At 41.0% G+C, this 12,833-nt stretch overlaps 1 protein-coding gene across 1 annotated transcript in view; it reads left to right on the plus strand.

The window, feature by feature from the left end:
- The window catches only part of PATJ (PATJ crumbs cell polarity complex component), a 143,931-nt gene that overhangs the window by 25,273 nt on the left and 105,825 nt on the right, over positions 1 to 12,833 (plus strand). The window contains exons 14-17 of the mRNA XM_036388222.1: positions 2,359 to 2,415; positions 3,826 to 3,960; positions 7,533 to 7,700; positions 8,479 to 8,607. Coding sequence (XP_036244115.1) covers positions 2,359 to 2,415; positions 3,826 to 3,960; positions 7,533 to 7,700; positions 8,479 to 8,607 — 489 coding nt within the window. The remainder of the gene's footprint in view (positions 1 to 2,358; positions 2,416 to 3,825; positions 3,961 to 7,532; positions 7,701 to 8,478; positions 8,608 to 12,833) is intronic.

A 12,833-nucleotide genomic window follows, 5' to 3' on the forward strand; every position in this document is an offset into this window, starting at 1 on the left:
CAGTAAACTACATTCATGAATGTTATTTCTTTAAATTACAGATCTGTGAGCTTAGCATCACAGGCTGTTTATAGAACAGTTCAGTGTTTGGAACAGATCAGTAACATCAGATTTTCTTCCCTGTAACATCAGGGCTGAAATGTATGTTATAATGAGTTGGGGGACGTGTTGCCTTTTTATTTTATTCTGTTTATATAGATATTATTGTTATACAAATACCAGACAGGAGCAGTGATTTAAGGAAATCAGCTGTCCTGTTAAATCTGCATCACAGCAGCCACTTAAAATATATGGCATTTTTATTATTTCATTCATGATCTATTTGTTTTACTGGGCACTGAATAATAAAAGGGCTCGGGGTATAGCTTTCGTTTTCAGAAGAATCTTACCATTTTATCTGAAGAATGAAAGAATGATTTTCAAACATGCTGGGAAAATACAAAGTAATTCTCAATGGTGTAACTTTGTGGTGCCAGTGTCTAGTAGATATTTCTTCACTTCGTATTAAATAATTGCCTAGCAAAAGATTGTTTTGATGAATTGTCACGAGGAGGTGATGGAAATTGTAATTCACTTGTGCTTTTCAGTACAGATAAAAGACTCGGAACAGCGTTCTTCCCCAAGCCTTCAAAAATTCTCACCACCACCAAGAAAATGCCCTGTTTGTCTTTGCAATGCTTGTCCAGTTGATTTAGAGACACTTATTTTTACTACTTGGAGTAGCCATCGTTCCAGTCACTCTCTGGGAGATTTAAAGTAGCTTTAAGAATTGCCTTGAGAAGCTCGCTTCCCCTCCTTCCATTAGCGCTCCTTTAAGATCTGGAGCTCGTGTGAGATTATGTACATGATGCAATAAATCTGTTTGGCTGCCCACTTCAGTTGCTTGGTATTCCCACCCTTACATTTCCAAGGGCTGCTATTACCTCCCTGAGCACTATCACACTTCCCACAGAGGATGAAATCCTGCTTGGTTGGTGAATCCACCCTTTCCAAATCCTCCTCCAGCCTCACCAGTGAAATGTCAGCAGTGACAGTGTTAACCATGGGGGTTAGCATTTCAGTGATAGAAAGGAGCTCCATCATATCACAAACTCTTCAGTGACAGAAGGGAGCTCTCCTGCCATCCCATTCTGAAAGTCATTTTTGGGTTCTGGTTGCCTGTGCCTCCCTCCTGTGTTGAGTAGCAATGTCCATTTTGAGTGACACCCCAGTCCTTGCGTCACACCGTCCTCACTCAGCCCCCTGAACTCACCCCAAAGGTGCCTACAGGGCTCTATCAGGAGTATTCATCTTGAGAGGAAATAGCTGCTGGAAGAGAGGGGTCGGTGGCCCTGCTGGCTTCTGGTCCTTTGTGGTGCCAGTGGAAGGAGCTGAGATCCCAAGCAGGAACCGTGTGGTGTCAGGCTGGGGAGCTGCCAGTCATAAATCCATTTAGTTACCTACGTGTCCATGAAATGGGTTCTGTCTGTCAGGAAAAAACACCCTGAGTGCTGCAAAACAGCATGCTGGAAGCACTGTTTAAAACTAATCCAGAAGAAAAGTCTTATCTTTATTAAACTAGAAGTTTTCAAAGAAAAGTTACCTGATTTTTTTGCAAGGCTCTGGTTTTTTCAGATCAACCAAGTGTAGCTTTCCTTTAAATATTCAACTTCAGTGTCCCAGATTCCAACCCTGGGCTGCAGACTGGAACTAAATGACTGTAAGGTCTCTTCCAACCCAAACCATTCTATGATTTTGTCCTAATTACATTTAAAATTGAATAACCTTCTAATATTACAGATAAATCTGTTCTGTTAAGGAGGGACAATACAAGAAAACTGGTGGTGAGCATAGTCATTTTATTAATCTTTAAAAAAAGACACTGAAAGGATTTCCTGTCCCTGGTTTAAATAACCCACTTTCCATTCCCATTTGGTAATTGAAGTTATGTATTTCAAGCCAGAAGTTGGTGGGTTAGTCTGGATGGGAGATGGCTGCACTATAGCCTGAGGTAACAACTTAAGCTGTCATACTTTCAAATTCTGACTGGCAAGGCCGTGTGGGTATTTGTGTCAAACATAATGGCATTTTGTGCTTACACAGGATTACTGAACTTGACTAAAATTGGCATTTGGGCTCCGGGAATAGGATAATATTGGAGTCTGCTAATGGTGCATAATCACCACATTCCTACTTGTAAATGTTCTGTGCCTGAAAGATTTTTCTAACATTTGTTTAAAATTATTTTGCATCAATGTGACATTGTTTAAGTACAGTTTATTTTACTCATGAGTTGGGTGTTTTTTGCCAGAATTTCATCGTTCTGGTAAAGTCTTTATTGTCCCACTGTTGAAAAATATTCTGATGTCCAATTTTTAGGTTGTGAATGTGGATATGCCCTTTAAAGACGATTCAGAGCTCCAGAAGTACTCAAAGGTAAGGCTTACATGGTGGTTTCCTTCCTGGTGTATGTTGGCAGAGTAATCCTGGGAGGGCAAGACACAATTCCAGATGTGGTTCAGGAATTCAGTGGTTTTGTGGCTCTATATTTTCCAAAAAAAAGGCTTCCAATATTCTGCTTATCTCCTGGACTGATCCAATACCTTTTCATAGCACAGGCAAATGAACCTTTTAACAGTTCATTACCAAACCCCCAAGCAACAAAATACACACTCAAACCCTAAATTTTGGGGTATTTAATTGCACAGAATGAAGCAGAGGTTGAAACTCTGAACAACTTTTTTGTCCCACAGAGGATTTTGCTGTAGTGATCCTGGCTCAGGCAAAGGGATGTGTGATTCATTTCAATTGTCAGATCTGAAATTAATTTCCCTTCCAAGATATTTTCAAGATACCTGTGTTAATATTGTGGAGAAGAGGTTTTTAGAGGTGATGCAGTTATGTATTTGTGGGGACACCTCAGTGAGGAAGGGCCAAAAAGTCATGATGGGACATGGCTCAGAAGGAATGCTGTAGATCAGTGGATCGCTCCTTTTATGTGAATATCCAGAATAATTTGGGAAGCAGGACAGTCAGTTTTTGAACTCCAGTAATAAAAAGCCATAAAATGTCCAAACTGAAGGAGCAGCTCCTGCTGATCATCTCTTCTCCCCGGGTTGCCATGATTCATTCTGCCTTTTCTGGCTAGTGTATCACTTTTATTCTACTTTTCCTGATATTAGCAGACTTAAGGCACTGAGGGTTGGAGTTTCCCTAGAGAAAAATTCCAAATTAGGGAGTCCCAGTGGGAAAAGGCTGACACAAAATCAGTGATTTCCCCTTGCAGAAAAAAGGATATCAGTTTTAGCAACTACTTGCAGAGGACACTTCAGGGATATTTTTTCTGCCTCGAAGTAGTGTAGCTCCCAGAGGAGTAAGACAGCTGATCTTGTGCTGAGATTTTAGGGCAATTATGGAATTTATTTTATTCCTTTATTTATTTCTGTTTCTTTTACTTTTGTTTTGCTCCAACCCCATGGAAGAGGGGTGGGAGCTGGATGGTGTTTAAGGTCCCTTCCAACCCAAACCATTCTGTGATTTGTTGACAGCTCACCTTTTGGGTGGTGCTTCTCTCTGTGTTCTTCCCATTAAGTTCAATTATTTGAGAATACAGTTCAAATTGCCTTTCCCCCCAAGGAACAGACTGGTTGCTTTTATTTGTGCAAACAGTTTGTAAAGAGAAGTTATGGACAGTAGTGCTGTAACACAGGAGAGGTCACTGTGAACATTTAATCATCTTACTGTGGGTTTGGTTCCATTTGGTGAGCTACTGATTCCTAAATCTGTTTTTATCCTGGTAGATAAAGATTTAGACTGAAATACATATTTATATTTATCTTTTGGCAGCTGTTACCCATCCACACTCTGAGATTAGGAGTTGAGCTGGACACTTTTGATGGACACCATTATATCTCATCCATTGCTTCAGATGGCCCAGCTGCAGCACTTGGTCTTCTGCAACTGGAGGATGAACTTCTGGAGGTAAAAAAAATTAAAAATAAAGATAAAAATTACATATTTCCTGTTTGTTTGGCCTTCTTAAAATTCTTCTCTTCAGTTCTAGCTTGGCTGCTGTGTGTGCAATAGAATTATTCCAGATTAGTTGTGGAAGCAGAGTTGTGCTTTGGAATCATTCATTTTCTTCGCTGTTCCCTTCCACGTTTATGGAAAAAATGTCAAATTCTTGTGACCTCTCAGTGACTTCATGGGTATTTTTTTCTGAAATGTTTTAATATCAGTATCAAGAGTTACAAGGGCAGAGATAATGTTTGTGTTGAATTATTTGTAGTGCTGTGGCTCAGTCTTTTGCACAGTTTGGCTTTAGCTTTTGTGGTGGATAATCTTTCTGAATATTTGTCACCCCTAAAACATTTACAGCAGGCATAGGAACAGTGGTTTCAGTTACAAAATAAAACTTTTTTGTGGAGTGGTGAAAGATATTTGTGTGTATGAGCAAATACATCAGTTTGTTTAAATGTGTGTAAAGAGGTGTATTGGGGCAGCTTTGGAGTTACCAGAGTCACACCAGACCTATTTTCTCAGAAAAATAATTATTTGATAAAATTAAAATAATTCCTATTTTTGTGTGTATGTGTGTGTGTACATTGGTATCTCAGCCTGCAAGTGAAAAGACATTAATTTCTTATAGCATGCTTACTCCTTGTGGAATATTTTGATATTGGAGCCTTTTTTTAGTAGATGCAAAGAATGTTTAATGGAAACAGAATTAGGCCTTCTGAAAGATTGATTTGTTAGGTGTACAGCTATTCTGCTTTTACTTCTTCACCCCTAACATCAAAAATTCATACTGATATCACTAAGACCTAAAACATTTTCTTATTGCTTAATGGAGGAAACCTTGATTCCTGAAGGAAGGGATTAATGGAATGCTGGAAGTGTCATTTAAATTGCTTGGCCACTAAACAAAAAAAATTTTATAGAAAAAGCAATAATGCAGTGCTGTAGAGTAACTTAGGAAAATTTAATTGTGTATATTTAACAGTTTTATGTATTACTCTGTACTCAGAATTAAGTTCACAGGTATGCCCAGACCTAGTGAGTGTAAATTTTTTGCTGCTCTGTAGTTGGGAAAAAAAAAAAACCCAACAAAATAAAAATGTGCTCTGGGCTAAAGCTGTAAGTGCCAGGTTTAGCCCAAACTGTGTTTTTGCAGCCAAGTTATAAATCCCCTTAAATAGGGGTTTGCAGTGGAAAAAGTGACAGCCCCATTCCCCAAACAAGCTGCCTTACCTGGGCCTGATACTTTTGGGATTAAAATATGATCAGCAAGGATTTTCCTTTTTTTTTTTTTTTTTTTCAATGTACAGTGAGGTTGAATGTTGATTATTTTTAATGACGTGTTTGAATTATGACAGACAGCACAATACCCCTCCCCTGCCCTTCATTGCAGCTAATTCCACTGTGTTCTTTTTCAGGAGTAAATTGCTTTTTTTCTGCCCTTTTGTTGTGGCATTTCCCTGCTGTCTGAGGGCTGATGTGCTGAATGAGTGGGTGTAGGGCACCTTGCCTGCTCAGAGGCTGATTTCTGGCAGCTGCAGGAGGAGAAATGGGAGTCCCCAGGTCTGCTGGGGGGTGCAGAGCAGCTCTTCCCCATCCATCACGGGATGCTGAGAAGTGCTGGGAGCTTTCCACCACGCTGCCACTCTCCAAGCATTAAAAAATCCTTACGTGTGGATCCTTCTGCTTAAATAATTAACTAATGGGCGAGGCTGATAGCTCAGCACTTGCTGTAATTCTTGCAGAAGAAGCCCAGGGCAGTTTGTCTTGCCGTGGTGGAGGCCAGTTCCACCACTCTCAATTTTTCTGCTTGGCTGGGATGTAGAGTGTGAGAGGAGCTCTGTGTTTCCCAGCAGTCCAAACTTTTATTTACACTGCAAAAAGCACAAAGTGGGGGGAAAAACAGAAGTGATCAGGAAGCAGATGTTGGCTAAAGTGGGATTGCTTGAAGATTGAAGGGAGATGTGGGAGGTTTATGGAGAGGCTCTGCCTCAGGTGCACAGGTACCAAGGTGTGTCCATGTCTGGTGAACGTGTCCATGCTGTTTTCGTGGATCAGGTGTGGGCTCCTTTGCAGTGTGGGTGTGGAGGGAAGGGCTGAAGGTAATCCTCAGCTATCCCCACTTGCTGTGCCTTGGTTCCTGCTGGGGACTGGCTTGGATGAGGGGCTGGATTCCCAAACCAGTGCCTGCACTCCAGCCCTGTGGACATTTGCTTGGGAGAGAGGCTTGAGGCAGCCTGAAAGAAATCCCTGGAGCACACAAGGTGTTGGGATTGAGTCCACAGCAGTGATTGGGTTAAAGCCCTGCTCTTTTGGGGCTGCAGTGCTGGCTAACAAAGGTGGTTTATGACACCTGCTGGCATCCTGCTGTCCTCCTATTTAGGGACACCCCTGCGGTGCAGAGAGGAACCCTCAGGACATAAAAGGTTATAAAATAGGTAAAAGAGGATGAATCCCTCTTGTTTTCCTGCAGAAGCAGAGTCACAGAGTGACAGAATGGTTTGGGTTGGAAGGGACATTGAAGCCCATCCAGTCCCACCCCTGGGACAGCTTCCACTATCCCAGGTTGCTCCAAGCCCTGTCCAGCCTGGCCTTGGACATTTCCAGGGATGGGACAACTACAAAAAAAAGTGCAGCTGCAGTATCCCATTTTTAAAGCACCATTATCTATCTATCTATCTATCTATCTATCTATCTATCTATCTATCTATCTATCTATCTATCTATCTATCTATCATCTCTGTCTGTCTTATCTCTCTATTTTTATTTTTTTTTCAAAGTCTGTGGATTAGAACATCCATTAACAATGATCTGTTATCACTCACAATCTTGAGTTTATGGTATAGTAAGCTTGACCCTTGTCAGGCCTTTCTGGTTAATTGCTTACTGTACAAACATTCTCACCTGTTTTCTGTAGGTTCTGTTTTAGTTTCAGTCACTTTTTGTTAGATTTTAAATTGGCAAAGTTAGAATCAGAGAATCATTAAGGTTGGAAAAAACCTTAATGATTGGTGGTTTTGACCAAACTTTTTGACCAAAAATTTGGTCATTGAGCCAAACCTTTAAACTAGGTAAAATGATAGTTCTGACTTCAGTTTTTTGATCAGAGCTCAGAACCTGTGTTTACTTAAAATATTGGGGGAAAATTAATTCTTTTATCTTTTTAAATTCAAATATATAAGCCTAACACTTACAGAAAAAAGATCCCTGACAAAGAAATCGGTGAGAAAGAAATAAGAATTCTAGGAAAGGTTTGGGCTTGGAAAAACGATGAGCAGAAAAGAAGTTAGAGGAAGCTAGAGAGATATGATGCAGCAGTCAGCAGTCACAAGATCTTGGAGGTGAAGTTTTACAATAATGTGTATATTCTTCAGAAGCATATGTTAATAAAACTGTGCAAGCTGTGCCAGAACCCCCAGGTAAAATCAAACTTTCAGGCTCGGGTGGGGGAAAAAATATATGCAAAAAAAAAAAATTAAAAAAATTAAAAATAATCTGGCAGATATCCTTTAATTCTCTGTGTGTGGCTGTGCCAGGTAAACGGGGTGCAGCTGTGCGGCAGGTCCCGGCGTGAGGCTGTCACCTTCCTCAAGGAGGTGCCACCCCCCTTCACCCTGGTGTGCTGCCGGCGGCTCTTCAGCGACGGCACCGAGTCCTGGGTGGACGAGCCCCCCGCGGCGGCAGTGTCCCCTCCAGAGCAGCAGGTAACGCTTCCCCCGTCGCCCACTCGTGCAAAAGGGACGGTAAATTCTGCGGAAAAGCCCCTGGGTTTACAGGGGTTGGTGCTGAGGAGGTTCATTGTCCCGGGAAGACAAGGTGGGTAAATCACAGCGCTGCTTTGCTGACTGCACATCCCATTCATCATGCCCACACTTAATAGGTGAGTGAGAGCTCTGAATTACACTAAATCACATCCTTGCCACCATTAGCTGATTGCTTCCATGTTCTGAGTAGGTTTTTATAGAACTGGGGGGGGGAAAAAAAAAATTGAAACTTAGAAGTTTTTTTCCATCGGAGGAGCTTTGGAGTCTCAAAGCAAACCTTGACACATGTGGTTGCTCCTGTTTGCAAAAGTATTTAGAGCTTGGCTTCTCATCTTTTCTGATTGCCTGGCCTTTCTATTAGCTGTCTGTGGTTAAATCTTTTATGCTATTTATTTTTTCCTTTATGCATCTAATGGGACAGCTGAAGTTCATCAACGTGTAACAGGTTAGTAATATCCTAACAATTAATTAGACTAATACACGGGTATTTGTGTGCCAGGTTGGGCTCTGATGCTCAAAACATGTAGGCCTGTGCCCAGGGGAGTACTCAAGGCAGCAAACTGGAGAAAACTCTATTCATAATGCTCAGTGAAGGTTTAATTCCATGAAAGGTCGCATTTTAGGGCATGTATGCATCATTAATAATCAAAATATTGAAGGAATAGTGTTTGTAAAGAACTGAGAGAATGGTATTTGATCCAGAGCTTTTCTTTTCCAGGTGAAACCCGAGGAAGACTTTAATCCTGAGGAGGAAGAAGGGGAATTGGCATTATGGTCTCCTGATGTGAAGGTTATTGAGCTGGAGAAGGACAAAAATGGTTTAGGATTCAGCATTTTGGACTATCAGGTATACTTTTCTGTATAACTTTATGCTAAAAATCCCTTTGATCCCTTGTCTTGCACAGTGCCTTAAAATGTTTTGTGATGTTGATTACTGAGTAATGGACTTGACACTTGGGCCTAGGGACTGTAGAGAAAAGTAATGGATTTTTGGGGCCAACTCTATTAAGGATGGAGTGTTCTAAACCTGATTATTGGACTTGATAAAGTGCAAAATCTTTCACCAAGCTGCACCCCATAACTCTGAGTTCAATGACTAAATGTTGGGCAAGGTTGTTTTTTTGTTGTATTTTAACTTAGAATGGCTTTTCAGCTGTCAGAGTGGCACGTGAAGGTTCTTGGGTATTAGTTGGAGATGATTATATTCTTAATTGTTAAACTCCTTAGAAATTAAGACAAGTCTTTAGTTGGAGGGAAATGCTACTAAAATTAATGAATCCTTCTTTCAAAAACCCTGTCTTCAATTAAACTCTCAAAATCTGTAGTCAGAATGAAGCGTTCTTCATGTTTCTAGTCAACATGATATATTTTTTTAAACCTCCAGTCATCATATTTATAAGGAAATAAAATAGCTGGATCACTCTTTATAATAATATACACATCACATCTGAGTGCTGCCTAAACATTGTAGTTTAATGAAATGTGTTCAACTGTTGTACATAAATGTCAAGTGATATAAAATTCACTTTTTGATACAATAAGGCAGGAATTGGGAATGAATTAGAAGGAAAAAAAAAATATTTGAAGTATTATGCAAACCCATTAATTCTATATTTTAGCAGTGCGATTTAAGATTACTGAAAATAGATCCTGTTAGTCATTTTAGCTGACACATGTTGTGTTGCAGTGCCAGCTCTACTCTAGAGTTGCTGGGAGTCTTTACAGAGCAGTAATACACAGATTTGCTTTTAAGTTCTCATATAATCAGAATTAATGAAGGCTTTAATAGCAGGCTTTTTATTTACTTATTCGCAGATGCAAATACACTAGCAATGTTGTGGTACTTTCAGCTAAATTTAAATACATTCTAATCAATTCTAAATGAGTGGTAAACCACTTAATCTCAGATCTTTATAATTTCAAGATATTTATGTATAAAGTGTATAAAGTGTGTTCTTTTGTTTGGGATTTGCCTCTTAGATCTTTTACACTTTTCATCATCTGCAGATTAATTTTTATAGAGAGATATCTGTGGCTCTGTGTGTGTTTGTGTAAATACATCCATCACATCCTTGAGTGCAAGGCAAAGAAAATAAATAATTGTCCATGCTGCAGTGGAGGCAAGGGAAAAAAAAACCCAAAAAACAAAACAAAACCAAAAAAAACTGTGTGTGGTTCCTGGGAGAGTGTTTGGAATTCTTAACACAGATTTGCTGGGAAGCACAGAATTACAGCAGTGTTTAATTGTGCCTTAAAGGACCTGGAGACCCTTCTTTAAAACATGAAAGGTGTTTTTTTAGGCACATACTCTTTGTTTTCCAAGAGAAAATTCAAGCTTTATAATGGCAAATGATACTGCTTGTGCTGTGTATCCACTGCTGATTTTGCTCCATTTGAAGAACATGAGTTTTAAATTTTTTTAGGTGTTTTTCAATGAAGATGGGTCTTGCCGTGGCCCATCTTCATCCTCAGTGAGTGACCAGCCTTTCTAGGCTGCCACAGTGCTGATGGAGGTCAGGTGGGGAGGAAAATGCTTTTGAAGGGGAGATTTTGTTGGTAAATAACACACAAGGAGTGGCTCTGTCCATTGCAGAAATTCAAGGAAGGTTTGGTGTTGCATACCCAGCTTGGAGGAGGTGATGTGACTATCCTGGGTTTTTCAGATCCTATTATTCTGCAGCTGTTGGCTGAAATGGCACTTCAGAAACACTGGAGGGACTTCAGGAAGCTCAGTGGGGACGGGGGAGCGGCATCAGGGTTAAAAAGTGGTGATGCTCTATTGCCCCACCTGACTTTGCCCCACACAAAAGTGGAACAGCACCTTTGAAATGGTGAATCCTAGTGGATCCCAGCCCGGGGTGGGACTGGGGCTGTTCCCTGCAGTGTTCAGGGAGCTCTGGAGTCCTGCTCATCCATTTCTGACAGTGAGAGATGCCAGACACGCTGCAGAAGCACAAGAATGCTCAGCAGTTACAGACCAGGCTGCTCCCAGTGCTCTGCAAGTTTCTTCCTACTTGCTTTCAAGCACAAAGCTCTTTACCTTTCCATCCTAAATTAAGTTGTAGGATTAGATCTTGTGCTGAACACCCCTGTGGTATATAATTTATAATATTTGCCATTTTGTTTCACAAAACTGGCTGCATGCTCAGCATAAAGGCTGCTGTGCCTCAGTTGTCCTAAATGCTGTGCTTCCCAAGTCATGCTCTGCAAAACAGAATTAATAAAAGTTCTTTGTGAGGCAGAATAGGAGTCTGAGTACGTGGAAAACTGAATGCTGAGATCGAGAAAATTATTACTCTGGCATATTAATTTTTAATGGGCTGTCTTTCTAATAATGTTTCATCTATCAAATAAATGATAAGCACATCCCAAGTGACTTGCAGGATATTCCCAGAAATGTACAAGCATAATTCCAATGCCTATATATTTTAATGAACTAATTACAAATTAATTATACCAATTATGCATAATCAATAGTATTTCTACTTTGTCCTGTGTTTTCTTTTGATTGTCTTTAGGGATTTAAGGGCTTAAAACCGAGCTTAAAACTTCCTTTTTTTTATAAGGTTCATTAAACTTTGGGGTAGAGTTACCCCCTTTGCTATGACAGGATAGTATTTATATAGGATATTCTTCATTTTCCTGTGGTCTCTGTGTATTTAAAAAAAAACCTTTTTTCCCCTTTGAATGTTGTAATTTGTAATTATGCTGCAGGAAATGTAAAATTTTTGAGTACTGCTCTGCTGGCAGCAAAGTCAGTACTTGGCGAGAGGGGAGGTGGATGGGAAGCTGATCCTGTGGATTCTTGAAATGATGGATTTTTTTTTTCTTTTATTTAAATAAGAAGCACTGAAGAAGTCTTAAAATGAAATCTCCTGTGTTTTTTTCTCTTGTCATCACTGTGTTGGGACCTGGTGAAAGCTCCTAGGCCAGGCACTGCTTTTTCTTGATGCTGCTGTGGTGGGAAGGCTGCAGAGGTCTCCTGGCCATTAAAAACCTGTGCTTCTCAGCCTTCTGGCCAGGTCCTCCATGGAGCAGCACACTCTGGTCCCTTCATTTCCTTCTCCTTCCACTTGGAGAGGCTGCTCTGCCTTTCACCTCCTCACTAACCTTTATGTGGTGCTGCTGGCACAGGCAGTGCCAAGTGAGCTCCGGTGGGGAGGAGGGACCCAGGACCTGCTGGTGGAGGGGTTTGGGATCACCTGGGGTGGAAAGGGGCTGCAGTCTCAGTGCATTTCGTGCTCTTTGTCAGCAGACCTGAAGGTATCCAGCTTAACAGTAAATCTGCCTGGCCTGGAGCTGATCACAGAATCGCAGAATGGTTTGGGTTGGAAGGGATCTTAACTCTCATCCAGTTCCAAACCCTGCACCTTCCACCAGACCCTCCAAGCCCCATCCAGCCTCCTGGCAGAGCTGAGCCATTGTTTTTGAGACCAATCCCTCTTCCTTAGAAAGAAATTGAAAGATGCATTATCAGTTTAAAACAGAGAAGAAATGCTGTCTAAAAACAACTGTGACCCCAGGGCATTAGAGCAGGAGGAAAGAAAAATCCCAAAAGACTTGTAGAGAAAATGAAGAGATCCCAGCAGGATAGAAGGTTCTTTGAGCCCTGGAACAGTGTTTAGCAAAGACCTGATGCATTGCAGGCCAACAGATTCTGTCAGTAATGTTTTACAGAAATATTGGAAAAACCACAGGTAGCTGAATTGCAGATTTCTTGAGGCAGTATTGACCAGAAGGTAACTTGAATGGTCTGATGAGCTTTTATCAAATTAAACAGAAAGCTGAATGGACTTTATGTGGAGCTTAATTTACTGTGCTTTGAAGTCAGAGTCTTTTTAAAGCAGCTGTTTCAGAGTGCATGAAACTGGAGAGGCTGAGGGGTGCAGCAGGGAGGTTTGACATTTTACACAGCTCCTGGGAAGGACTGTGAGATGCTGTTTGTCCCTGTCTGTGCTCAGAGATAAGTCCCCAGTGCCTGCTTGCTTTGGCACACTCCAGCTGCCCTGGAGAGCTGTCTGGCTGGAGGAACTCATGGACTCACCTGCTCCAAGTGATCCATGGGAGCAGAAA

This window comes from Molothrus ater, chromosome 9, assembly GCF_012460135.2.
Source record: "Molothrus ater isolate BHLD 08-10-18 breed brown headed cowbird chromosome 9, BPBGC_Mater_1.1, whole genome shotgun sequence".
Taxonomy (NCBI): Eukaryota; Metazoa; Chordata; class Aves; order Passeriformes; family Icteridae; genus Molothrus; species Molothrus ater.